Source organism: Solanum dulcamara, chromosome 11 (genome assembly GCF_947179165.1).
Source record: "Solanum dulcamara chromosome 11, daSolDulc1.2, whole genome shotgun sequence".
Classification (NCBI taxonomy): domain Eukaryota; kingdom Viridiplantae; phylum Streptophyta; class Magnoliopsida; order Solanales; family Solanaceae; genus Solanum; species Solanum dulcamara.
Genome location: NC_077247.1, coordinates 50628072 through 50655923, shown reverse-complemented (window position 1 = coordinate 50655923; position 27852 = coordinate 50628072). Strand labels below are relative to the sequence as shown.

At 33.2% G+C, this 27852-nt stretch overlaps 4 protein-coding genes across 7 annotated transcripts; 2 read left to right on the top strand and 2 right to left on the bottom strand.

The window, feature by feature from the left end:
* The first annotated feature begins 6705 nt into the window (after positions 1-6705).
* LOC129874887 (uncharacterized) lies at positions 6706-8255 on the top strand. The gene has a single exon (XM_055950266.1). The coding sequence runs from the start codon at positions 6834-6836 to the stop codon at positions 7917-7919; it is 1086 nt and encodes a 361-aa protein (XP_055806241.1). The 5' UTR covers positions 6706-6833; the 3' UTR covers positions 7920-8255.
* A 2047-nt stretch (positions 8256-10302) lies between these two features.
* LOC129873046 (plant UBX domain-containing protein 4-like) lies at positions 10303-13598 on the top strand. Its single transcript, XM_055948038.1, has 4 exons — positions 10303-10605; positions 11839-12127; positions 12510-12605; positions 12954-13598. The coding sequence occupies exons 1-4, from the start codon at positions 10451-10453 to the stop codon at positions 13326-13328; spliced, it is 915 nt and encodes a 304-aa protein (XP_055804013.1). The 5' UTR covers positions 10303-10450; the 3' UTR covers positions 13329-13598.
* Positions 13599-13925: 327 nt separating this feature from the next.
* On the bottom strand, positions 13926-19388 carry LOC129873047 (chromatin remodeling protein EBS-like). Of its 3 annotated transcripts, none has more exons than XM_055948039.1 (5): positions 19128-19388; positions 17185-17527; positions 17030-17098; positions 15955-16087; positions 13926-14197 (listed from the first exon to the last, which is right to left on the bottom strand). In XM_055948039.1, the coding sequence occupies exons 1-5, from the start codon at positions 19198-19200 to the stop codon at positions 14171-14173; spliced, it is 645 nt and encodes a 214-aa protein (XP_055804014.1). In that variant the 5' UTR covers positions 19201-19388; the 3' UTR covers positions 13926-14170. The 3 variants fall into 3 exon arrangements, with proteins under 3 accessions (XP_055804014.1, XP_055804015.1, XP_055804016.1); XM_055948040.1 differs by lacking the exon at positions 19128-19388 and adding an exon at positions 18237-18333; XM_055948041.1 differs by lacking the exon at positions 19128-19388 and adding an exon at positions 18208-18295.
* Positions 19389-22054: 2666 nt separating this feature from the next.
* On the bottom strand, positions 22055-27560 carry LOC129874758 (homeobox protein knotted-1-like LET6). Of its 2 annotated transcripts, none has more exons than XM_055950107.1 (4): positions 26932-27560; positions 26427-26685; positions 23112-23356; positions 22055-22468 (listed from the first exon to the last, which is right to left on the bottom strand). In XM_055950107.1, the coding sequence occupies exons 1-4, from the start codon at positions 27235-27237 to the stop codon at positions 22265-22267; spliced, it is 1014 nt and encodes a 337-aa protein (XP_055806082.1). In that variant the 5' UTR covers positions 27238-27560; the 3' UTR covers positions 22055-22264. The 2 variants fall into 2 exon arrangements, with proteins under 2 accessions (XP_055806082.1, XP_055806081.1); XM_055950106.1 differs by having other exon boundaries at positions 22056-22468; positions 23112-23362.
* Positions 27561-27852: the final 292 nt, after the last annotated feature.

The window sequence follows — 27852 nt, the reverse complement described above, 5'->3', positions numbered from 1 at the left end:
TGAAGTTGGTCTACAACGATATATTCAAGGAAAGAAAAGAAAATACAAGCAAACTCAGATTTTAATTTAATAATCGAAGTCGTACCCATTTTTGCCAAGTATGTACTAAGAATAAGTTATGTGAATATGAAAATTATACTTTAATATTTTCTCTATTTTTTAAATTAAAAAAACAAATAAATACTAGTTGGAAATTTGGGATGTGTACGACCTATATATTGAATTATTTGCATCTTTTTTTTTTTTTTTTTTATTCTGAAAAAATGGCAGGAATTGCCTCACATAAATCCCATCCCCATCTGATGTCTCGTGCGGCATATAATTTATTCACATTGTATAACTTTTTCAAGATTCATCAATTATTCCAAAATTTAATAATTATAAACATACAAGTATATATAATTTTTTTAAAGAAATTTGATGAGCTTATAGGAGCCTCAACTACCTGCATGATGAGGCCACCATATGGTATCAAGTCAATAATACAAAAGCGTAACATTCACATTTAATTTGAATCATTTTTTGTCCAATCTGTAACTTATTTATTTTTTAATAAGTTCATTTCCCTTATTGGTACACTTTTAGTTTTAAATATATATTTTACTTTTTAATTAAATGTATCAACATATGAATAATTTACCTACATTATACATTGTTGCAATAATTTATTTTCCATTACACAAAATCAGAATCGGACTTTTCGTGATATTTCCCCACTAAAACCGACTTTTCATGTACATAATAGTACTTTCTTCCAGTATTACTAATGTAATATATCAAATTGAATTAATTTTTTTTAGATACTTTTAAATGTTGTCACATAAAATTGATCCAATGAGTCATATTCTTCTTTGTCTATTTTTCTCTCTCTTCAAAATATACATCCATTTATATTTTGAGTTATCTCTACAGTACCCTCCCATGTTTTTATAATTTTTTTCTTAAATCATCTATAAATTAAATTATTTTATTTAGCACAGTATGCATAAATATCTAATAATATAATGGTGTGATCAATTTTTTAATTAATCATGTTAATTGGACGTTACATTATGTTGCATCACACATCAAATACCAAACGAAGTGATAATTCACTTAACAAAAGGAAATTAAAAATAATTGGAGATGGACCTTCGTTATTTCTTGACTTAACAACAAATATCCAACAAAGAGATGACAAATTTTTAAGAGCGAAATTTCTTCTAATTATTTGGATGAGTCCGTATCAATCAATTAATTCAATTGTGTTAGTTATAACACTTACTTGGAAATAGATATTTCCTTCTATTTATTTTGACCATTCTTTTCTTTTGTAACCGTAGAAATTTGATTTCGAGTTATTTTAATTTAATAAAAACACTATCTCATAAAATAAAAAATTATTTAAAACTATGTAAAGAAATTACCCTTCAAAATTATGTAGAATTTTTCTATTAAAAATAAAGAAGTATTTCTCACTCCGTTACGATCTTCACTCCCCCCATCTCATTTTAGTTATCGTGTTGTGCTTTTCGAAAATCAATTTGACTAAATTTTAAAGTTAAATTATACTACTTTAACTCAATATTATAAAGTAAAAAATTGAATATTTAAAAACTATACGAAAATGACTATAAGTTATAGTTTTTTTCATATCAATATGATTAAAAAATATATCTTAAAATATTAATCAAAATTAATATAGTTTGACTCTAAAAAGAAATTATGACAATTAAAATGGAACGAACAGAATATAAGATAAGAAATTTAAAAGTAACATAAAGGAAAAAGAAAAAAAAGGGATAAATACAGAAACTTGAGGGAAAAGAATTACTTGCTACCATGAGTGTGATGGGTTAGAGGTTTAAAGCAAAGCAACAAAATATATTAATATAAAGAAAAAAAAAGAAAAAAAAAACAATAATGGTGGCACGTGGCAGTTGTTATCAAGCAAGGGGCTGTTTGTGGGTTAGGGCCCCCAAAACAATAAATAGAATTTTAATAGATAAAAATGATATGGTATATTTTTTTGGCGTTTGCACATGTGAATCCAATTATTTTTGCCCACAAAAACAAACAACATTAACTAAACATATCGCTGTTTAGATTAATTGGTCCCTACTCACACTTGAAGATTTTAATTCCACATATACATAAAGCTGTCATATTTTGGACATTTTTATTTAGCATTTTCTGCACTTATACACTAATTTCTCCCCCATTTTTTTTATATATTTTTTTGTCACAGTAAGTCACACATGCGATGTAAATCGCACTAGGCAAGTCCTATGCGACAGACTCGATTTAGAATACATTAAGGGGGATTGATCCCGGATCATCTGTGTGGATGGATGATCACCCTCCAAACCAATTATGTCATTCTGATGGACTCCCCATTTTATTTTTTACTTACATATTAGTAGAAGAAATGAGAGAACTTTTGGTATCTCAATTATTTATAAATTCTCATGTGAGTTTTTTTTTTATTTGACAAAGTACGTGTAATTTTTAATTAATTCAATGTGTGTTTTTGGGTCTTTTTTAGTAGGAAATATATAATATATTTATTCTATTTTAAAATTATATTACTATTGAAAAGTATTAAATAACAATACAAGTCTAATATAAAATATGAATAGTTAAGTGTTGGAAAGATTGATAATCAACGGTAATTTTGTGAATATTCATTAGCAAATATATCAAAAGTGTATATTTCAATTAACTGATGGTCAAACAGTCTTAGTAAGATATTACAAGGACTAATCAAAATCTATCGATAACTAAAAAATCAAAAATTATTTATTAACCCTTGAGAGAATTTAAATTGTGTGTTGTTACTTTATAACTTTTTTTTATGTTATTATTATAGTTTAACCTACGATAGCAGGTTATGTATTATCATCACTAAATTATTAATTAGCAAATATTTATCTATAATTACTTTAAAATGATCTGATTGTATGGATATTATTTATAACTAATATGCATAGACTAATTGATACTAGTAAATAGGAAGAAATGAACAACAATTTCTTTGGGAGAACGTGAGGCCCATCTTCTCGAGGGGTTTGGTGGTAAGTAATAGTACTTTTTATTAATTGGCTTGAAACAGAATCTTACTCCATGTTATTCCTTCAATCTTATTTTAGAGGTCGTACTTTGTAGCTATTAAAGATTATTATATTTAATTAAAGTAAGAGACTCCAAAAGGTTCAGATGAAGTTAATTTTTTTTACAACTTTGAATACTTTGTCTTAATTAGGACATCTACAAAAAAACATATTTGAAGTTCTATAAGACTCAAAAATGTACAACGAATAATTAGATATATGCTGCTTTCTCGTCTCTCTCTCCCTTTTTTATTTGCATGTAAGAGAATAAACTAGTGTTCTTATAATCACCTTTATTTAAGAGAGTTTTACTCTCATTCTAAATACAAATTTAATTTAATTAAATTTTAATGTGAGTATGGATTATGAAGAAAAAAAAAACTTGCATTCCCAAAGTCGCAATGCAATGAACATGTGAGATGGGAAATTATTGTACTTTAAAAAAGCACAATAATGAATCTAGATTGTCAACGCTATCACATTTTCCATCTAAGTAACAATTTCCCCCTTTTTATTTTCTCTCTTCTTAATTTTAAAAGTAAACTAAAAGAGGAATCTTTTTATCTATCGATAATAAATACAAATATTTTAAGTTAATTACTACTACTCGTTCCGTTCACTTTTCCTTATTTATTTTAAACTTTAAATGTATTTAAAAAATAATGATTAGTATGTATAATAATATTCATATTAATTTATGTCTCGGAGAATAAGTAATTAATATTGTGGATAAAATATAAAAAACAAAAAACTTTTGATAACGAGATATAATCAGTAAAAATGATAATATTTTTTTAATATAATAGATAAATAAAAGTAAACTGAAGGATAGTAAGTATAAAAAGTGCACTATAATAATAAAAAACTCTCTAATGTATATTGATCATACAACTTCATCCATACTTACTTATACATAATCCTAAAAACAAATGTTCGTTTTAGAAAAAATATGAGATAATTTATATTTATTATAACTATAGTTATTGTCAAATGCATTTTTATGCATTGAATTTATTATATTGAAAAAATGATACAATAAATTTAATTTTGTTTTATTACTCATTAAGTGATGTGTCAGGTCTACTAAATAAATAAAGATAGATGGAGATATTGTATCATATACTCGTATTTTGTTTTGGACTTGAGATAATAGTGGTCTAAATTAATCTTAGAATATTTGATATTTTAAATATATTTTGCATCATCTAGACGTAAAATAACTTGAATTTTTCTGTTAAAAGAGGTTAGAGTGGAATGAGTGAAAAAAAGAAAGTTGAACAGGTAAAAAGCATGAGGATATGATTAATTCCCTTTTATGAAACAATGACATGACATCAATCAATTCACTTTATAGCTATGGATTTCGGTTCATTCATATTCTTTCCTAATTTCTTCAACATTCTAATAATAAAGAATCACATACATTATTGCAACTTTGAATTTCCTCTCTGCAATTTGGAATATACTCGCCCTACTCATCATTCAAATAGTAATTCGGTGAATATACGTTCATAATTTGAGTGTCGAAATAAATTTTACTGACAAGCTTAAAGAGTTATCGATATATTCATGTTTTATAGTTATAACAACATAAAAATCTTAAAATCACCACTATAATGTTTCAACACGATTAGTTATTAAGGTTTGATCAAAATGGTTTGACCTCTTTTATACCTTTCCCGGGTTTCATGTGTTCCCTAAACGGTTTGAATTGAAATTATTAGCAAACAGTCTACCATATGTATATATTTTGATTACATATTTTATCAATAATATATGAGAAAAAAATAATTAAGGATACTTGTAAAATGATGTATAGACTTGATGGTTTTACCCTTCATAATTTACTTGCATTAAAACTTTCTACCTTGAAACTCACAGATAGTACAAAATATTCACTGTATTTGGTAAAACTTAATACAAAGGCAGCAAAAAAGGGAGTACCAGGTCACTTTTCCAATTTTGATAAATTCTTACGTATGTTTCCACTAGCTATTGAGATTCAATGTAACGGTTTAATATATTGGCAGCATGTGAAGCCATTGAAAATACATAAACGTAGTTGTATAATTTTAAGAGAATATGACGAAATCATATTATAAAATACACATAATATAGCATAACATGAAAATCGATTTGAAATAAAACTGAATTGTTATAATAAATGATAAGTTTTATAAAGCGATGTAATTAACTGTATCTCAATTAAAATCTCAAATTGTTCAATTATAAGCGCTAGAATTATAGGACTTAGAAGTTAATTATTCCTCTTGGCTTCCTCTCCGGCGATGTTCATGTAAATCATGTACTAATATGTAAATAATGTAGTAGCACCCCTTAAAATTATATTATGTTGACCATGCTAATGTGACAATCTCCTAGGCCATCGTGCCCTAAACATAAAATTGACTTTGTACAAGGTCAAACTTTCATTTTCTTTTCACCTGCCTTCCCATTCCTTCTCTCTAGTTGTCCTACATCCAAGACTTTGACCAAAATATATGGTTAGTAGTGAAAATGAAAATTGAAGATCCACTAATTAAGTTAATCAATTTAAGATCTTAACTTATATATACAATCACTGTATACAGATTATACAATCATACATGATTTAGTAATAGTCATGCGTGCCTTATTTCCTAACTTGTTAATCTAATATATGTATATATAAATAGCATACGGTAAATATAATATAACATTATTACCAAAAATACTACTCTATAACAGATTTCATATATACATTATATGAATTAGATGTAATCTCTCTCTTATTTTAAAATCATAAGGAGATCTTTTAGGAAATGATTTACTGTATTTGAATTGCAGTCAATTTGATTAGATTAAACTTTAGGAATTTAAGAAATTTAAAGGAAATAAATAATTGTATTTTTAGGTGATAGAGGAAAATAATTTTATGGCCTATTATATGATCATTCATTTATGTATGGGTTATGTAAAAAATATAAATTATAGTAATAAAGAATTGCAAGGTACGATCATTATTCTATATACCACTTCTAAGAACAATCTCTGTCAAGATTCTCATAAACCTAGGTAAAACTTTGTCATTTTTCTAAGGTAAAGTGATAAGATTTTCTACCTCTTTATTAACTTCTTGAGTGACTTCATCCAACTTCCACCTCTACCACCCACGAGTCCTAATCCTAAATAATGAACGGACAAAATAAATTAAAATAAAATAGATAAAATTATCCATAGCTCATTTACTAATGCGACATATAAGTATAAATAACGAATTAAACTTAATGATTATTATAATTAATTTATATACCTCACTAATATGATATGCAATATGAGAAAAATTTCAACATACTAATTCAATGCGTTATATGAAAAATATATTAATATATCAAATTAATACACTGCATGAGTTTCTTCAATCATAATAATTGTTAATAATTGTTAAAGTTAATTTATTATATAATGCATTAAATAAGTGAACTATTTGTAGTTCTTTATCAAATTTATTCTTGTACATCATTTTGATGAGTCCATCATCCAACTTTCAGCCTAATCACCCTACTACCCACACCCCAACCCCACATGCAAAAACTCAACCAACCTTATTTACAAATTTCATCTCTCCCTCTTTATTACTCATTTATTTATTCTTTCTTTATCTTCCTCTCTTTTTCTTTCCTCGTAAGAAACAGAAAGGAAAAAAAAGCTCAAAAGCATATAAAGAAAGAGTCTTTTTTTGTTCTCTCTGGAAGAAAGTAGAGAATGGAAGAGCCTGAAAGACTTACTTCATGCAACGGTGGAAGAAGGAAAATTAGCTCCGACTCTATCCATTCACCCGAATTTGAGTTTTGGATGGTCCGAAACCCATCAAACCCTCAGCCCAATCAGCTCTCTGCCGATGAGCTCTTCTCCGATGGCGTCCTTCTCCCTTTAGACCTTCTTCAAAATGACCCAAATGCTTTTTCGAATAAAGCTGAGCCTGAACCGTCCGGGTCGGGCCGACGCGAAACTGAATCTGGGGTCGAGCCTTCTGCTGCTATAGTCAACTCGTCGGCAGGTGGAGGTTCTTTCACGTCGTCGAAGCGTTGGAAAGATATTTTCAAGAAAACAGAGAAGAAAGAGTCAGGGGGGAGTAGTAATGAGAATTGTAGAGAGAAGAAAAAGGAGAAGGAGAAGGAGAAGAGGAAAGAGAAGAAACTTGTTGGGGGAAGCAATGGGGTGAGTGGGGCTGAGCTGAATATTAATATTTGGCCATTTTCGAGGAGTAGATCCGCCGGAAACGGAGGAAGTAGGCCTCGGGTTACGGGTGGATCCGGATTAGCGACCCGAAAGGTAAGTAGTGCTCCGTGTTCCCGGAGCAACTCCGCCGGTGAATCCAAGTCACGGAAATGGCCCAGTAGTCCCAGCCGTGGTGGGGTTCATTTGGGCCGGAGCAGCCCAGTTTGGCAGGTACGACGGAACGTAAACCCAGGATCCGGAAGCCGGAGCTCCGATAACCTCGTGAAAACTACTGAAAAAGCACTCAAAAAAGAAGACCCCCAGAAAGAAAGCAGCACCAAAAAGGTAGTTAAAAAAGGCGGCGTTGAAGTTCGCCGGAAACTGTCGTCAACAGCGGCCGGCGGTGGACCTAAAACTAGAGTCTTAAACTTGAATGTTCCTATGTGCATTGGCTACAGGAATCAGTTAGGTTGCAGAAGTGATGAAAATAGTGCCATTAATATTGCCGCCGCCGCCACCGCCACCGAAGTTGGTGGTGATCAGAGTGGTAGCAGCACGGTGACCGGTGAAGGAGTACGCGGCAGTAACTTATTTAATATCAAAAGCCTATTTACAAAGAAAGTCTATTAATTTAGTAGTGGCAAATCCAAAGTAATTACACACATTTTGAATATGTTAGTGTATCTATCGTTATCCTTCTCTATATTCTCCTATGTAACTTTTTCATTATTCTCAGAAACTTTTTGGTAATGTAAAGTCCTAACTTTTGACGTTTGCAACTCTGCATTTGTGTAGTATTTGGACCTCAGTTTGGTCAACTTACTGCACTCTTGCTATTGAAGTTGAAGTGCTTGTATAATTTTGCCTACTTAGTAGTATTTATTTGTTCTGTTAAACTCTATATTGTCAATTTTTTGACAGTTCAATTGTGTTAATTTACTATGTTACATTAATTCTTCATCCTTATCGGTTGTGTTATAGCCAATAGGTGTGGGTATGTAATATCTAAAAAGGAGATGCTACTAATTGTATTGGTGTAATTTTTTTCAGTTAAATATAAAGGAGTAGTTACTGTTTATGAACTTATGTCACACAGCAGAGGGGGGGCTTACCGTTGAGGCGAAATCTGTGCATCGGATATTTGGGTGAATTTAAGGCACAAAATCAGACAAGGTGATAAGGTTTCGAACAAATTTTAACAACCATAAATTATGGCTAAAAGAAAGAGGGACGTTACACAATGCTTTTCACTTACCGGTTAAAGGACCCATGGGCGTTGGACATTACTTTCATTCCCTCTTTCGTTACGTTACATCCATAAATTATTTTTACAGGTGCTTTTGTTCGTATATTGTCAATTTTTATCGACTGTCTTCACATAATTTTTTGGTTTATTCTTATCTTTCTACCTTTTCATTTCAATCTCAATTATACCTTCCATCTGAAACTAGTTGTATTATGTTCGACGAAATATCTGCTTCGATTCTGTCCTAGTGGGCCTTATCCAAATTCCATTTATTCTTCTTTTTATTTCATTTCATTTGTTTCCTGGCGGAACAGTTGATCGATTCATCTTTGGAATAACTTTTTATCTCCAACACAGATTTCAACTGGGTAGTCATAATTTATTATTAATGATTTTTGAATTCAATACACTGCATTTATGACATCTTAGTATTATTGAACTATACCGTTGGAGACCTACGAAATGAGATAAATAAGTAGGTACATGAGAAAGGTACAATACTGTATTAATTTTGTCTCCACGAACATACAACAAACATTGTGAGAGTTGAAAGTGCCAAAGCCCAACTAGATACTCTGGGCTATTAAACGTCTATAGAGTTCATTTTATATGGGCTGGTGTATGTATTTCAGCTCATGGGCCACTCCTTGTCAAATCTTAAAACATTTTATCATAAGAAAAACTGATTTGATATAAAAAGGGTCATCTACAGTATGTTAGTTTAGTTATGTATCTCATTTGTTACTTACTAAATAAAAGAAAAAAAAAGAGCAGATAAAAAGAAATTGAAATGAGGTCAAAATTCTAGCTAGTCGTATCTATTAACATCTTGACGGTTGTTGCTTTGTTGGGTGTCCTTTCCCTTTCAATTTCGCCAAAGTCTACTCATACGTACCAAAAAGATAAGATGTAATTGAATTATCTACGAAAGATGCCTTTGGTTGCCGACGGCAAGTGGTATAAGCAAAGTCGCGCGACAATCTTGTTTATGAAAAATGTTTTTTTTTTCGAAAATAAGTGATTTTTTTTTTATATTTTAAAAAATTATTATTTAATTTTTTTGAGAAAATATATTTTTTCATACAAAACATTCCCGAAGTTATAAATGGATCTAAGTTTTATGTACAAATCGTTCTAGCAATAAAAGTAAGAAAAAAATACATTGTTTGATAAATATTTCTACCATATCTACTAGTAATTTTTTTTATAATTTAAAACAACTCGTTTTCTCTGTCTCCCCTCTTTCTATTTTCTCGCTCTATCCCTTTTCTCATCCCCCCACCCTCCCCGGCCCCTTTATTCCTTGCTCTCCTTCCTCTCTTCCCTCTTTCTGCTTAGTGATGACATATATTAGAGCATGTTTTGACATAAATATATATATATATATTTATGCATATATACTAAATATTTTATAGCACATACACTGATGAAATTGGTATTGAATACATGAGATGAAATGATATCAGATACATTGAATGAAATTGATTACATTGAATGAAATTGATTTTGAATATATATACACACACAAAGATTGTGAAACTCAGGAGAGAATCTGCATAACTCAATATATGCAAATCATATACTTATACTTAATTTGATTCTGTATTTATTTTATCAAATACATATATTCAACATAATATTTTTCTCACAATATAATTTTTTTTTAAAAATGTTTCTAATTAGCACCAATAATAATTTGATTTATGGTATTTACTCAAAAAATAATTCAGACGGGTTAACACCGTCCCAAAATAAAGTAGAGTAATAAAGAAAAAATGCACGTCCCAATAGTGATTGAAATTGGCATCCCCCAAAAGGACAAAATAAAAAAGCCCTAGAATAGGTGATTAGTATAATCATTGAATCGAATCGTATTTCCCCTCATTCTCGAAGTTGCAGCAACTGAGTAGAATCAATGTCCTCACGCGATAGCAAGAAACCCTCTAGGCAAACCTCCGGAAGCCGTGCCGGTGGAATTCGTACACTTTCCGATCTGAATCGTCCATCCGGTCACGATTCCGACAGCGATTCCGATGGTCCACAAGAATACTATACCGGTGGTGAAAAAAGGTAACAATTTCTCAAACCCTAGCTCCTCTCGCCATCATTCTCTATTTAGTTGCCCTTTTCTCAATTGATTAATAAGCTGTTGACTTTTACACATTTATTGTCATTTCCATAGATCAATCAACTAACTTTGACTAAATCGAAAACTTAGCTATGAATCTTCTATATCCATTTCGCTTTATGAAGGGAAGTTATCATAGTTAGATTAATTACGTTTAGTTACTTCTCCATAGTTTGCGTTGAATTGGACATATATTAGACTGTTTCATGTTTGCAAGTTTTGATTAGGAATGATGTGTTAGAATTTGCTAAAGCTGATGTGTTCTATGTGAATTAATTTTTTGCTATGTTACTCTCAACAAAAGGAAGTGCCTTGTACCATGTTTCTGTTGTAGTTTGTGAGTTTGTTTTTGTTAGCGAGTACCGTATGGGATAAAAAGGTTGGATGTGTAGTTGCAGATAGTCTGATTCTTTTGTTGCTAGTGCTGAGCTGGTGGATTTAGAGAACTATAGTCTATTGTTGTTTATATTTTCGGAATGATTATCTTGATAATGTTTTTAAGTGTTTCCTAGGTAATACAGAGGTGAAAGTAGGGTAGGATGGGGTTTTTGTGTGGTTTGGGGTGGGGTGGGGGGATATATCTTCAGGCTCAAATGGAACAAATTGGATATTGATGATTCTTATCCCTGATGTCAACTAGCTTGAGATTTAGGTGTTGTTGTAGTTGTCGTTGTAGTGGCTAAAAGGAGTACTTGATCTGTTGGGGTGCAAAGAAATGATTATAGAAAAAGAAGATGGTGGCGAAAGGTAGGGGTAAGGTCTCCATACACCCACCATCCCCAGACCCCACTTATGGGATTTCACTGGGTAAATGACAAGTATATAATTTAGACATTCATAAAAGCCTTTCCAAAAATGCATGTCAATTTGTTGGTTACTTTACCTATATTTTGTGGTTGTATGCTGTTTCACCATTCAGCTTGAATGTTGTTCTTATCTCAAAAGCTTAGGTAAATTTTGAGCTAGTCAGATGTATTATTGCTGAATGTGTCGCTTCTCGTGATTCTAACAATTAGTTCATTTTAGTTGTCCAATCTATGAATTATCTACTATCCTTTTAGCTCTTTTCTGCACATGGATGATTTGATATATAGAGCTTTAAAGGAGAGATAGAGAGGCTAGCATGCCTATTATCTATAACTGTATCACTAATATAGCTATGATTATTCTTGTAGTGGAATGCTTGTTCAAGATCCTTCAAAGCATAATGACGTGGACTCCATCTTTGACCGAGCTAGGCAAGTGGGTGCCACACAAGGTCCTTTGGAAAATATCGTCCCTAGTTCAAGCTCAACAAGCTTTACTGGATCTGCGAGAACACTTGCAGGGGAGACGGTGCCAACATCAGCTCCTCAACTGCCTGAGTCCATCGTGCACAATATTGTCTTTTGGAGAAATGGTTTCACTGTAAATGATGGTCCTTTGAGAAGGCTGGATGATCCTGAAAATGCATCTTTTCTGGAGGTAACTATCGTGAGCACTGAAATTAAAATTCGTGAAAAGGAATAAACGTCATGGGTCGCTCAATCCTGCTAGATAGTCAGTAGTCAGTCTATATTTCAGATTTGCAAACTCACCTCCTACTAATGTTAATTGTCCCTTTATATCATCACAATTTCTATTATCCTCCTATTATCAGGAGACTAGGGGCATGACATCTGCAGATGGCTTTTGTAATCTAAGGTCTCCATTGGGAGTAAATGCCCTGAGTTAGCCCTAGCTAGTTTTTTCGTTTAAGGATCATGCTCTTAAGCTCCCATGTTTTGTTGGTCATTTGTATTTGATAATAAAGACTTTCTATTTTGGATGACTTTGGGTTTTTAATTGTATTGGTTCTTCATTTCAGAGTATCACAAAGTCCGAATGTCCAAGAGAGTTGGCTCCTGCAGATACCAGGTCCCAGGTGCATTGCAACCTCATAAGGAGGGATGAGAACTGTCCTGTGAGTATTGCGTGTTCAGTCCACCATTTTTCTCATTTTTCATCTCCTTTGATGCACCAAATATGAAAAGGGAACATTACAAGGAAGAGGAACAAGCTAACGAGTGCACATATACTGGCATTGGCCATAGTACCTTCGGTTCTTAGTGGATCTGTACTCTGTTATATATGATTAGGGAAAGAACACAGGAACAAACCTAGTTGGATATTCTTCTGTTTCTCTCCCTTATCCCTAGATGCGCAGCACTTTTCGTCATCTGAACAGAAGTTTGGAAACCTGTGACTGAATCTCTTCACTGGTATTGACTTCATTACATAATGTCACTAAACGTGTGCAACACACTTGCAGGAACCAGAGAAACGCCAAGTTTCGTTTCAAGGAGTGGGAAGAACACTTGGAAGCAGCCCAACTCCAGCAACTTCTGAGCCATCTGCTTCTGCTCCCACAAGCACAGTCCCAGCAGCTTCTACCAGCGTTCTAGATGAATCTTTGCCATCGACCTCGCTTCAAATTAGATTGGCAGATGGAAGTCGCATGGTTGCACACTTCAATTTCCACCAAACTGTTGGTGACATCCGTGCCTTCATTGATGCTTCAAGGCCAAGTGACACCAGGGCATATCAACTACAAACTGTTGGATTTCCTCCTAAAATGCTCAGTGACCCAACCCAAACAATTGAGCAAGCAGGACTGGCAAATTCAGTGGTTATACAAAAATTTTGATGAGCTGCCAAAACTCCTGTCTTTTCGTTTTATTATTTCCGTACTGCTGTCAGGAGTTTTCTGTCTATTTACTACTGGATATTATTTTTAATCTTTGTGAATCTAAAGCTGTACCAAGATAGCAGCGGGTGCTGTTTAAAATCCAAGTTTCCTTAAACGCAATGTTGTGCGGGTCTGTTTACCAATTATGTGTCATATGGTATTTTCTTCATCTCCTGTAAGAACAGGGAACAGCTGCTGTGTGGAAATGAAGTAGAATGGTTTGGATGATTTGAGCATTTAAGACTTGAAGATATCACAGAATATGATTTACCGTTGACCTACAGCTAGTATGTTAGGTAAAAAAACACTTGACAAACACTAGTTTGAAAGGGATAGAAAACTTGGAAAGTATTCTATGAGTATTTAAATCTTTTCAAAATTATATTAGAATAGCTTTTAATGTATGGATTCCACTTCCTGAAACTGAATTTTCAATACATCAAAGCTAGACATATTACATTTAAGTTTTATCTAGTTATATATTGTGTTCGCCAATGCTGCATCCTAAAATTAAGCAAGTGCTGGTGTATAGTATATGGAATAATACCACCCGGAGTGTATAAACTCAGAAGATGACATATCAATAAATTTACACTAGTTTTGCGATTCAAATTCCAAAAGACCGTCATCATCTGCTAATACTAGTACATACAAGAACTACTTATAAAAGGACACAACAGACAGCAGCTAATCTATGCAAAGAACCGGTGTTAGTTCCAGTTCATTGCACTATACAAAATCCTGATGAGCATCCTAAACATGATAAAACCTAGCTTCATCCATCTTTACCAGAGCTCCGCCTACCTCTTCTGGCGCTTTGCCTCAACCTGGAAAATAATCAGAGAATTATTAACCATTTCTGGCAATGAGAGAGAAAGAGAGAGCAACTATAAACAGGAAAGATGAAGCATGTTACAAAGACTTTCGAATGTTCAAAGTATTTAACAAGTTTGCCTAATACTTTCAAAGATTAAAAAGAATACCCATGACTATATGACAAGGAAAGGACATCAGAGAAAATGAGGGTCCTGCCTTGAAGGGGAACTTTGACATAGATGTTGAGTAGAATTGAATAATAAACAACCAAAATGAGGGTCAAATCAGAATAAAATTGCAGCATAATCAAAGGGAAGCTGTTGCTCAACAACAGAGTTCTAATGGCAGCATAGGTAAAGGTTTCTACACACAGCAAGTGTTAAATCCAAGGTAATGGTACAAATGGGGAAGTAGGGGTCAAAATATTAAAACCACTCGCATACATGGCCACTAGTTGATTGTTCAAGAACGGCAGGTTGAAGGAGAAATGACCAACATAACCTCACATCTTTGTGTCCTAAAGAATATTGGTAACAGCAAAAAGCTAAGGTTTGCTAAGGCTTTAAAGAGCTGTTTGGTTCACATACAAGTTACGAGGGAATTATAATTCAAGAATCTTTATGCAGGGAATAATAATAAAAGGATCATTATTTGGTGATAACAATATAGGAATTGTTTTGCAACAAATAATAATACAACAAATGTTAACTAGGGATTCCTTACTTTGAGAGCAATTTGATTGAATACTTTCATCCCCTTAATCCTAATATATGTTTATATTATAATTGTGGTGTCCGGGCCAGCACACCTTAACTAATTCAAGGGGGTAACTGCTATCTCCACCAGCACAGATGTTGGGTAATTCAGTCCACCAAACTTGGACAATGGAAAGAAATCACTTAGTATTTCGCCTCCGCTAAAATTTGAACCTAAGACCTCATGGTCTCAACCCGCTTATTGACCACTAGGCCACACCTTTGGGTGTTTCTTATACATGTATTCTTATTCCATATTCTATCCAGCATGAAATAACATATTGATTATTGCATAAATTAATGCTTGTATAATTTAATTCACAATACTAACCAAACACTATACTAGTTATGCAGGGATTAATTTTTCCAAGGGCCAACCAAACGCTAAGTTACGTGGAGGTTGTTTTTAAAATTTCTCCAGCCAAGCAATGTATTATAGTATGCTGAGATTATTTCTCTTTATATATCCCTCCAACCAAATGATCCCTAGGTTCACATCATAATCAAAAACATGCTATAGTTAAAAAGAAAGTAGCAGATGAAGGAAACTATATAAAGTATGAGTATTACTTTACTTCTGTAAGCTGAATGCATCTACCAGATGCTTGATTAATGAAATTCACTTTACCTGATCACATAAGAAAAGAAAATATATACACAAACAAGAAATATAAAAAGGAATTGAAAAAACTGAGTGGATTACAAAAAGTAAATCATGTTCACATCATTTCCTTTCTTTTATTTTTTGACAAATCAAAAAAATCCATCTCATTCATGATATACCAAGTTAGCATAGAAAAACACACAATGTTGGTATATAACGCAGTCAGTCATCAATCAAATCCGAGTACTAGCCGTTTTAAATTTCTGATTGAGATGTGCAGATGCGGTGTCATGTTTTAACACTTAAATTCAATGACTAGTTTTCATAATCACTAAAGTGGAGAAGTACGAACTCCACCTTTTCAAATGTTTAAACCAATAACAACTAAAGCAAGCCAACAACATACTACCTTGCCATTAGACAGAGGGAATGCAGCATTAGTATTAAGAGACTTCTTCACTTCAGATGAGCAATCGGAACAAACAAAGTCAGCCAATTGTTTAGTTTGTTCAGTAGTCATGCCCACACAGGCCGGATGATACCTACAAAGATCAAGGGAACAAATCGTAAGAAATCACAGCATGCAATGATTTTAAAACTGGAACCAGATCCTAGCTGTATGTTGCTCAGACTCCCCAAAAATGTTGTCGCACTCATCGACATCTCTGAAGAGTCCAAGCAACATAGTCCTGGCTGGTTTTTTGGGTCAACCAATCAGATCGGTCATGAAGGTACAGTCTCATCTTCAGATCAGTGGTTCTAACAGATTATAAAGAATCTGGAACTTATAAAGCAACTTGGACAGCTCCCAGATAAAATTAACTTAACCCCCAGATTGTGGCAAGATGATTGAGATGTGGAAGTCTTTTATGTATGCTCAGCATGGCAACCAATTCAAAACCTATAGATATGCCTACTGCATCCTTCAGGCTGGAAACTAAGGAAATAGCATCAATTCGAACTAAGATAATTTTTTATTCTTCTTTTCCAATAAGTTGCTAGGGGTGGAATATCCCCCCACTTTTTTTTAATCAAGAATTGCTAGGTCCCTTCACTTAATATCTAGTGCTTTACACACAAAAAAACCATAGAGCAAAGACCAGCCGCGACATTCACCATACAGATTTACTCTTCATATATTACAATTTACACATAACGCACTAAAGAAAAATAAGCAAGAAAAACAAAATACAATAGAGCTTAACAAAGAAGAAATGTCCACATAAAAAATAGTTGAAAAATAGTAAAATAAGTAAGCAACAGAACTCTGTAAGAAGGCAGAGCAGGGTTAGCCCAACTGTTGACAGGTTCTTTCAGCAGTCATACACAGGCAACAAGAAAGAAGATCTCAACTCATTTATGTTCCCTCTCCTGTTTATTTACTTATTATATATAATAAGGTTTTCCAGTCTTCAGAGGAGGAAATTAATGCAAGTAATTCATTACTAGTACTCTTAATCAGAAAGATGAAATGTTGTGTATACCAGTCCTTGCACTCCTCACATTGTACCATTAAATCATCTGGGTTATATGGCATCTCACATTTGCAATACCTTCAGAGCAAAAAAAAATAAAGAAATGAGCAGGAAGAACATTACTCAGGTTCAATCAGCAACCAAATGAAATCTCATACACTTACACTGCAACACGATCTGGAACAAAAGCTCCAGTAGTCGCTTTGTACTCAAACCGACAGTAGTAATCCTCCGGACCAACATTCTCAAGCTTAGTATAGTTCTTGAATGAATGAACAATGCACTTCCCTTCTATAGTGTGGGCACTTTGAATATCACAGTGGTCTGACAAGAACAGCTCCTTTGATCCATGAAACTGTCTCCGTCCTCCCAATGACTCCTCTGGCCGGTAATACCATCTAACATGCACGTTTATATTGTTGTGGTTATCCGCTTCAATTTTCTCTACACGTGCTACATATGGAGCTGTATCATTTTCTGATGGCCGCATCAACACACAGTCCCCAACTTCACAAGTCATAGCAATCAAAAACTAAATTCAGTTATGCAATTCACAAATCACAACTACATGATAATGATCATCTTTCATTTCTAAAATCCCAAACAATGACAGCATAATTAAGCAGCTTATGGACATCTCAAGTACTACAGCCTACAAGGCACTACAAAATGAGCACGCTCATTCAAGTGGTCCTGCAGCTAGATATGAGTGCAGAGGCAAGCATGCATAAAGCAGCTGGATACTTCTGCAAACGTACACAGGAAAAAAAATAACAAGCATCTTTATTACCACCCAATCCCCCAACAATCTCGCCTCTCGAATGGCCATGAAAGGATGCTGAATGCTCTCTAAATGAATATAATGCATCCCATGTGTATGCATAAACACAGTTCTCTGTCTGTCTGCGCATTTGTTCAAAGCACATCAGATCCTCTTTTCTTTTCCATATCACGGCCTTTTTTTCCTTTTCAATGGTGCAAAACAGACATCAAAACCAAGAATCCATCTAATTCAAGTGTAATTGCTCATATGAATGTGTATATGCAGGCGCCGTGTAGGCAAACAGACTCCATAAGAGAATATGTGACTAATATCCGAAGCTAAACCATTTAAAAGGAAAAACAGATATAGCAGTTGAATGCACATTGTATAAAGGAAGGAAATTTAGAAGTATCAACATAGGAACCTAAATTAGGGTCATAGCTGAATCCTTACAGTACCAACACAAAAATCCCAACTGCAAACCCATAACAAGAAACAATCTTTCTTCTAAGCCACTATCCATAGTTCACCAGAAACAAATGCAGCCACAATTTTAAACTGTACACTGTGGCACCCATCTAGCAGGTGGGCAACTTTAATTTGGGGATGGGTCTAATTCCATAAAAAAATTAGATTTTGGGCCTAACTGACCCCCTCCAAAGCTTTAATTTGGGGATGGGTCTAATATCATATAAAATTAGACTTTGGAACTAATTCAAACTCAAAAGCTATCAATGTGGGACTTTTTCATAATTCAACACCCACCTCTCGCCCGCCATCTAATGGGTGGGTAAATTTAATTTGGAGGCCCAACATCAAGTGACCATCTTGTGCGTCTTGATACCATGTAAAATTAGATCTTGGGCCTAACTTACACCCCAAATGCTAGCTCAGCATGAGGATTGACCAAGCACCACATATCTCATTAACCACCAATGTGGGAGTTATAGCATTCTTCAACATAAACACTCAACAACTCATAACCAGTGAACTCTACATGCACGTTTCAAAAATTTCTTCTTCAAAACAACCTACAGCAAACACTTAGTCTCCCAAGAAAATAATAAGAGAACAAACAACTGGTTGAGACGTAGAAAGAAAAAAAAATCCTAAACCCCCACGTTCAAATCACAGGTACAAGCTCCAAATCGAGCCCACCTGCACCACCTTGCCAGAAACCTATACTTGTAGACTGTAGTAGCTCACCACATTCAGTAAGGGTACAACTGAACTGACCCGAACATCACAGTTTTTGAAGAAGAAAAAAAACCTTAAAGGGTCAATGCAGATGTAATTTATACAGGAAACAGTGAAAAGGGTGAGTGAAAATGTAAATGTAGATACCTCTGACAACTTTGTTGGTGCCTCTAATGGTGTAAGCGAGCATGTCTCGTTTTCCAGGTCGGATCTTTGGCATGGGAAATGAGAAGGAGAGTTTGGTTTTGCAGTGTGGTCCAAAAAGGGGGATTTTTTAGATAAACTTTAGCTAGTAAGATTGTGCATTCAAAAGGGAAGAAGAAAATGTAGGTCCATTCTCATGGATGCTTCTCGATGCTTCTTGGCATTGATTTGATTTCTCTCAAAATGAAGGGTTCTTTATAAACCCTAGAATTTTTTATTCTTTTTTCTTTTTTTAGGGAGCGGATGCGGCGAGATAAAGCTAGCTGAAGATGCATAGAATGCTTCGTTACGGAGAAGTTGATTCGCTACTTAAAAAAGTATTTTCGAACTAACGCCACGTCTTCTACGGGGCTTATGCAAACGTTAGAGCTCATTTGATTGGACAAATTTATCATCGTTAAATTCGAAGACAGATTTTAATAAATTTAAGTTCGTCATATTCGAAGAGAGGTAAAATTAGTAAAGCTAGTAATATATTAACTAATTAGTATATAAGAATAGTAATAGAGCTTAGTTCATGTTGATTTTTTGCTTATTGTGTAAAATCTTTTGAAATAATAATCAAACATTTGCTTTAAAACTCTAGTATAATTTATATTTGTATTGTTCTTATAGAAGATGCAAAATGCAACAAAACAATTTATTGTGTATGTTGAAACTCATACTAGGATTTTATGCAACCAAGCAATATTTTATTTATGTGGAAACTTATACAAGATTATTTACTTTATACATTAAGTCTTTCATTTCATTTTATATATTTTAGTTTGATTGAATGAACCGTAAGAATATAAAGAGGATTTTAAAATTTTTAAACCTAAATTAGGAGATGTTTTACAATATATTAAAATATTTTTAAAAATTTATGTTCCTAAATATGTCACATGAGATATTAAAATTAAAGAGTTATTAAATATAAAAAATTAGTGACACTATTCTTCTAGATCAACTAGAAAAGCAAAATAAATAAATTGAAAAAAATGAAGTAAGATTAATAAATTTCTTCTGGCGGATAATTCAATCCAAACAATGGTTGATAAATTGCTTTGTATTTTGTCAATCATAAAAGATAAAAGATGAAACATAAAGCTAGTTATGACACCATATTATTACTATATGATCAGACACTTTTCATGATAAAGACAGGTGTGAGACTAAATTATGATCGGCCTAAAGTCAACCACGACAGAAAGAGGTTATTGAAATCCATAGGCTTCCTATATGGGCTTCTTTTTCAAATGTGGGTCGGGATTTTCTTGGTTCATCACACTTCTATTGGATTGGGTCATTCATACAAATGCTCCAATTATAGGGTGTTGTCCTCGAATATGATAATATTTAGGAAAAATTATTTAATTGAGTGCTTTTTAAAAATTAATTATTGATTTTAGCGATATTTTTTATTTATTATAATTTATAGTATGATAAATTTACACTTGTATTAAAAGTGAATTATGCATACAATATAAATGTATTATAAGTGTTTTAAAATATATATTATGTTTGTGTAGTAAGAAACTGACATAATGTATTATAAATCTATTAAAGTATGTAATAAATGTATTATCCATCTATAAAACTTGTATTATATATGTTTTATAAATAGTTCTCTGCAATATGTATTAAAATTGTATTATAAATGTATTATAAGTGTTCAGTGAAAAAAAATTATTGCTATAAATGGTAAATATTTTCTTAATATAGTATATTTATGTAAGTTTCCCTAATATTTAACTATAGCAATATGGATTTTGTTAGAATTTTTTTTTTTTTGACAAATTGAAACTTATAGTTTGCTCTTTATGATATGTATGAAATTTATATTTTAAATTTGAGTTTAGTTAGAGTTGATTTCGTAAATTGTGTGTTAGATAACTGAAATAAGAAGAATAATTTTATATTTAAGCAAAAAGCTCCAGACACACAAACAATTGAAATTTTAATCAATTTTTACATGTACTTCTGTCATGTATAAAATTATGTCTTATGAAATTACATTGGGTATGTTGTTATAATTGAAAATTTTACCAACTTTTACATGCATATCAATCATAGACAACCAAATGCAAGAATACATGAAAAATTCAAAGTTATATGTCCAAAAATACGACACGTTTCAGACGAAAACATACGTGTCAACACAAATTTTCAATTTCCAGCCGTGTAACGTCTAATATTGTTCCAAACAGTTAAAGTTGCTATTTTTTCAACTTCGACCATAAATTAAATTACAGCCCCATCTTGATATTTGTGCACTTCGCCCCATTATTTTGATCAAAATTCTTACTATTGTCTCAAGATTGGTCGTCAAATAATAGCTCAACTCGAATTGCAGCGATGGAAAAAAAAGGAGCATTATCAGGATTTCAAGTTCAAGGATAAACAGCTTGCTTGAATTTCCCTTACGTGCTATCTTACTGACGATATGAAAAGTCTCTACGTATTTAAACGTAGGCTATGTTCACAACATGAAACGAAGATTATTATAATTAAAAAAAGTTGAAAAAACTAAATACTCTTTTTACTTCAAAAATTTGAACCTTTTCAATTAAAGTTTTTCCAACCAACAATATTAGGTTGAAAAATGAACACTTTCATAGTATTTTTAAACTACAAATTATAGCAACTCTTTACCTGCCCCGTTGTGTGACTTCCATTCCTTCGGCGGTTCACAAGCTATAATAAGAGAGAAAAGGGCGGGTATCTAGCTAGTGGGAGTCATTTCATTTGTATTCCACGAGGTCCGTATCAACAAGGGGACAAGTGAATTATGGCTTTAGAGCGCATGCAACCCTCTACCATCTATAAGGACTGGAACTTAAAAAATAGACGTCGGATCAAAGATAAAAAATACGTACAAACTAATTATATCATAGAGGTAACCATCATATTAGAAATAGTTCTAGCAATTATAAGTACAAAATAGTCTAAATAAGAGTTGATCATGTCACAATAACTAGTACTACATGCATACAAGTAATATGCAAATTAAACATCCTTGATAATAATATTACACAATCATGAAATTTCACTTTGATTTTCTCAATTAAGTTGGATTTGGGGATCTCCAGAATATAAATTCAGAGGAGAGATGGTGTCATATCCATTGGGAAGTGATTAGCAAGAACATTATCCATATAGTAATGTGGATGGGCAGCATCCATCACAACAAACTGCATATCTTCTGATGGCTTCCAGTGCCTCTTTCTTTGGTTGATAAACCAATTGTTTATTTGCTTCTGGTCCAATCCTGTTGATTCAGCTAGTGCCAGCTTCTGGGATTCCTGTTAACAAATAGATCGCGCAACATAATTTGACTCAGATTTTCTATAAAAGAACTGAAATTAAGGGAAAATATATTTTAACCAGTTACAGCAGACTATTTACTGCATTTTTTGATAACCGAATTAGGAATAATAAAAGCAGTTACTTACCGATTGATGTTGGTCATGTTAACCTGACTGTAGAATAACACTATACATGTCAATCAGTGCAAGTTATACATCACAACCTCACTTGTCTACTCAGGCAAAAATATAAGGTCTTACCATAAAATAATCACTCCAGTAGAGCAGAATACATAGATATTAAAGTAACGACTGATTTATGTAATGAAAGTCATATTTTTGCTGTTCCAATTTACTTGATATAGTATCGACAGAGTTTATTGGGGAAAAATGAAGACCAAGGAAAACTTTGGTCTAAAATAAGCCATAGCATTGGTGTAACTATCATGTCATAACATTATGTTGTAAAAGCTTCTCATTAAGGGTGAAAAGGGAAAATTGTAACATTATTTGTTTCAAATTTAAAAGTGTCATTTTATTTTAGTGAACTACAAGGAAAGAATGTCACATAAGTTGAAACAAAGAGTAGAATAAAGGCCAAGAAGTGAAGTGTGTAATATATATGGATCAAGGGTAATACCGATGGATATGGCCATTTGTAATGTCTGGTCCACCAGTCTATTAATTGTTGTCTTGCCTCCTTAGGCAGCTTCCCTTTCTTCCTCTTCTTCATGAACTCCTGCTTGAGGCTTCCCAAGTAACCGCTGTACTTGCGCAGCAATTGACCTTTGAGTTCTCTATCCTCAGCCTGAGGGTCGATGAAACCGTTATTCACGTCAACCTCCTCATCAGATGATCCATTTCTATCCATTGCCTCACCAAGAGCTGCAACTTTAGGACGTTAATTAGCTTACGCATTCTCCGAGTAAAAAACTTAAAACCAGGAGCAACAATAGTTGAGAATATGAGTTGGTGCTTATGATAGTAAAATCACTAGATATAATTAAGATACGTTATAAGCTTAACAAATAATGCAGAACCTGGGGACAACACGTAAAACCAATGTAACACCACTTTCAGAACCCGTAGAGTTACTGGCATACTGCAAGTCTCAGGATAAAATCAAGAATTAGCAAAGTGCAATATAGTGCAAAGTGGTATTTTTCTAGTGTTATAGCGCAAAAGAAAGTTCGGTCATATCGATGCATGAATACTACAACATCAATTGATTGTATTTAACAAAGTATGACAAAATAGCAAACGCTAGGCTTACATATATCCTTTTGCTACATTCAATCAAATTCTCTATTTACCATTCTCAACAAAGCTTACTAACTCATAGTTACTATGAACTTGAGGACGATTACTATCATCAAACGATAAACTAGAGAGGGTATCCATGAAATACACTAAAAATAATTTTTAGCGGCAGTAAATTTAGGGCAATAGCTTAATTGCCGCTAAACATGTATTTTTAGAGGCAATTAGAACTCTTTGTATATGTCTCTAAAGCATATAGCGACACTAGATCCAATGACAATTAACCAATGTTGGTAAAGACTTTAGCACTCTTTGTGAATATGTATTATTATTGCCGCTAAAAGTTATTTTTTTTTGTAGTGATGTTACGAGTAAGTTCAAGAAAAATGCTAATTTCTTCAGTTTTCGCGTAATTGCAAGCACTTGAAAACTGCTCGCTTTTTGTAGACTCCTCAAGATTCAATTTCACACCTCAGCGGGTCCTTCAAGAACACATAAGCTACCAAACAAATATTGTCTTCTTTAGCCCATTAAAGACTCAATTAGAGTACCATAGACATTAACTTCACAAGTTTACTATGTTTGTCTACTGTGTGAATAAAGTCCAAGAAGAGAAATTTCCATAGAAATTTAGGCTGAATAATGAAGCACTTGTCACCTAGCATATAAATAAAAGTGCAATGAGATCAAACTAAGCAAGCAAGTGTTATTTGGCCAAGATGTTGTTGTTTTTTTTGGAAATTAATTCGATTAGACATTTGCTAGACTTGAAAAAAGGAAACCAACTCATAATACATGGAAGAAGATAAATTTTGAATAGATGATCTGATGGTAACGCACCGACTACACTAATCAAGAAATCTTAAGAAAAAAGCGAAAACTAGATTCTAGTTCTCATATAATAAAGAAAAAGAGTAAGTGAAGACGAGTAAAGTATAGTTTCATTGTCTGCATTTAAGGGTTATGTTAAATCCAATGTTTTATTTAAAAGTATTAACATATCAGAGAGGTTATATCACACTCCAAACAAAGCTCCAAACAAAATCAAGAGTATTTTATTGGGTCCCTCTAAAAACAAGGTGCATTTCTCAATCATTTGTCATGTATCTTTATACGCTTTTAGTGTCTAAAGAAGATATTAAGAGGGACCTCAAGAAATCATGTCAAAAGATTGGAAATAATTGTGTGATACGGCTAATCAATCAGCTGATGAAGGAATACCTCACAGCCCATAAATGAAATTAAGTTCAGAAGTGCAAACCATTAGATTAAAGTTCTTAATATACTAATTGATCATCGAGCTTATACACTGCAACATTAAAGCATTCATCGCTATACATAACGATATTTCAAGTATGTAAGTCTAATTTAACAAGTGATATAGTATAGATTAGTTAACATTTGTTTAGGCGTTACCAATCAATACTATTAACGAGAGAAACAAGCAATCACCTTTTTAACAACTTGATGGTCTAATATTTTGTGTCAATGTATGAAACTTAAACTCAATAAAGAAATGAAAATAGATCTGCACAACAGTACACCAATATAAGAACCGACTTCAAATGCAAGTTTATAGTGGAAAAAGACTGAAAAGAAAATAATGTAATAATCGGCTACTTACAACAACATAAACTGTGTAATCCACGAGTAGAATATGGGAAAGATGTTGTGCACCCAAACATTACCCCCTACCTTGTGAAGGTAGAGAGAATGTTTCCAAAAGACACCCAGCTCAAGTAAAGTAGACAATCTACTTCTTAGAGTGTGGAGTAAAATTAACTATAATAATTTATTTATTTTTGATTTGCACCAGATGTCCGAGTCTCTTAGAGACCCGAATATTCCCGGGGGTGCACAGGCCCTCGGCAAGGATTTTCCCGCAAGTACACCACGGTCAATTCAGGTTTTTACCCAGTCCGATGGTCCTCAGAAATTGTTTGCACCCAGTGGGTTTCGAACTAGAAACCTTAGAAAGGGAGCAAACCCAAAGGCTCAAGTCAATTTCCACCAGGCTAATCCCTGAGGGTTTAACTATAATAAAGTTTTGAAATCCAAACTTCATCAATCCAGATATATGACCTTGATTAAGAAAACTAGGGTTAGTTTGTTATTAAATCTGGAACTAGCTATGAATTAAGTTGTGATTGGCACATTATAGAACAAATAATAAATGTACATGAATAGTCATTTGAAATTGTGACTGGTTTGTTCTTTCAAAAAAAAAAAACTGGAAATTCCCCAGTGTCATTCCAAATAAAGAAACAAGACAAGTTGTTTTCTTCAGGATACACAAACATCAAGATTGAAATAATTAACAAGGGACAAATGTATGTTGCTGTATACACCAACTTGTACCATACACAGAAGATGAACATGTAGAAGAAGAGCGAAATTAGATACCTATTCATTGAGACAGAAACAAAACAAATTATGAGTCATTAATGTTGCATATCATATTTATAAGAAAAACAATAAAAAGAAAGTGATTAAAGAATGGAAAAATAATAATTTGCATATGGAATTGAGCTTATTTATAGTTAATTAAAGACTTATATCATTGGAAACATGCACATGCAAGAGGACATTTAATTAATGGAGAATAAACTCTAGTAAACAGTTAGGATCTGAAAAGAATAAATGTCACCCATTTTAAGAAAGCTAAAAAAAAGTAAAGGGTAATTTGATATATCACCAGATTCATGAGGTGCAAGAGTTAGAGATTTGAACTGGCACTCAATTCTTGAAAGAAAAAGCATGGCTTCCTTAAAGGGTTTTGAGAGTTCTTGTTCATATTTTGTCAGCATCTCACAATAAGCCTCCATGAACTGATCAAGTGCAGGATCTTCTCCGATAATTCCACCACCACTACTACTGCTACTGTTCCGGCCCATTGTTGCTGACGTGGCACATATTTCCTCTAGCCTTGCCACCACTTCCGGTGGAGCTCCTATCTGCACATATATATTATGTTAAGAAACTAGGTTTTTTTTTCCTCATCAAAAGGACTTTAAAAGATGTACAGGTACTGTCCCTTTCATATACATGATTTTGTTTTCAGGGTTTTTTTGGGGGGAAGATAGTTTTTTTCTAGCAGAGAGTCACTCTCAAGGTATAAAAATCAACAAAATTTCAAGCAAAAAATGATCTTTTTCACTTGCTCTTGATTTTTTAATGGGGCAAGTGGGGGAGAATTTTACCTTTTGACAATTGAGATAAGCAGACAAGAGACGAGGGTAGTGAGGATGAGCCATAATCTTTGACTTGATGGAAGAAGAGTTGTCGTCTTCATGAGGATTATTGTCCATGAAAGGAAGAAAAAGGATATTGTTGTTGCTTGTTTCTGCATTGTTGTTGTTAGTTAAAGAAGAAGTAGGAGGAGGCATCATCATCATCATTGGAGGAGCAGGAGCATTTCCATTTGTACTGTTGTTGTTGTTGTGATCTCCGTAGCCCATCATCATTAAACAAGATGTGTTAGTATTTCCAGTAGAACCACCCTCCATTATTTGATTCTTGACTCTTAATTTTGTTTTGGCCTATGAAACCATCGAGGCTAACTTACTCTGTTTAATAATAGTAAATCTCTCTCTTTTTGGGGAAGGTGTATAAGTGATCTCCCGAGTTTTATGCTTACTGATATCAGGCTTTTTCACAGCAAATCCTTAATGGAATACATAGTTAGCAATACTACTAGTTACTAGTCAGAAAAAGCAAACCCCTAAAATTCTTTTTTTTTTCTTTTCTCTCTCTAGCAAGAAGCAAAGAAGAGAGTTTCTTAGAAAAACATGAAGGTGTTAAAGGGTTGGCTTGTATTTGGGTGCAAAATTTTTACCTTCCCAATGAAAACTCATACCCCTTTTTTCTTGCACTGCCACTGAAACACTGCCGTTACTGTCAATATCCCTCTCCTCCCCGATACTAACTTTATTTTTTAATTTTCAGAATCATCAAATCGAGGTGCAGGTGTAGTTTCTTTTGTGTTTTTATGTGTTTCTTCTCTTTTTTTTCTTGCTTCTTCTTGGTTTTGGGGTTATTGGGAAAACAGGCAGACTGAATTATTTATGATTCCTATTTGTCCCTTCATTATTTATGATTCTTTTTGCTGCTTCTTTCAACCC

Excerpts from the sequence above, each read along its gene's own strand:
- LOC129874758 (XM_055950106.1), bottom strand. The coding sequence starts at position 27,237 with ATGGAGGGTGGTTCTACTGGAAATACTAACACATCTTGTTTAATGATG. Across the intron at positions 26,686-26,931 it reads CTTATCTCAATTGTCAAAAG|ATAGGAGCTCCACCGGAAGT; the intron begins GTAAAATTCTCC and ends ATATATGTGCAG. Across the intron at positions 22,469-23,111 it reads ACAAATGGCCATATCCATCG|GAATCCCAGAAGCTGGCACT; the intron begins GTATTACCCTTG and ends ATTTGTTAACAG.
- LOC129873046 (XM_055948038.1), top strand. The coding sequence starts at position 10,451 with ATGTCCTCACGCGATAGCAAGAAACCCTCTAGGCAAACCTCCGGAAGC. Across the intron at positions 10,606-11,838 it reads TATACCGGTGGTGAAAAAAG|TGGAATGCTTGTTCAAGATC; the intron begins GTAACAATTTCT and ends TTATTCTTGTAG. Across the intron at positions 12,128-12,509 it reads AAAATGCATCTTTTCTGGAG|AGTATCACAAAGTCCGAATG; the intron begins GTAACTATCGTG and ends TCTTCATTTCAG.
- LOC129873047 (XM_055948039.1), bottom strand. The coding sequence starts at position 19,200 with ATGCCAAAGATCCGACCTGGAAAACGAGACATGCTCGCTTACACCATT. Across the intron at positions 17,528-19,127 it reads CACCAACAAAGTTGTCAGAG|TTGGGGACTGTGTGTTGATG; the intron begins GTATCTACATTT and ends TGACTTGTGAAG. Across the intron at positions 17,099-17,184 it reads GTTCCAGATCGTGTTGCAGT|GTATTGCAAATGTGAGATGC; the intron begins GTAAGTGTATGA and ends TTTGCTCTGAAG.
- LOC129874887 (XM_055950266.1), top strand. The coding sequence starts at position 6,834 with ATGGAAGAGCCTGAAAGACTTACTTCATGCAACGGTGGAAGAAGGAAA.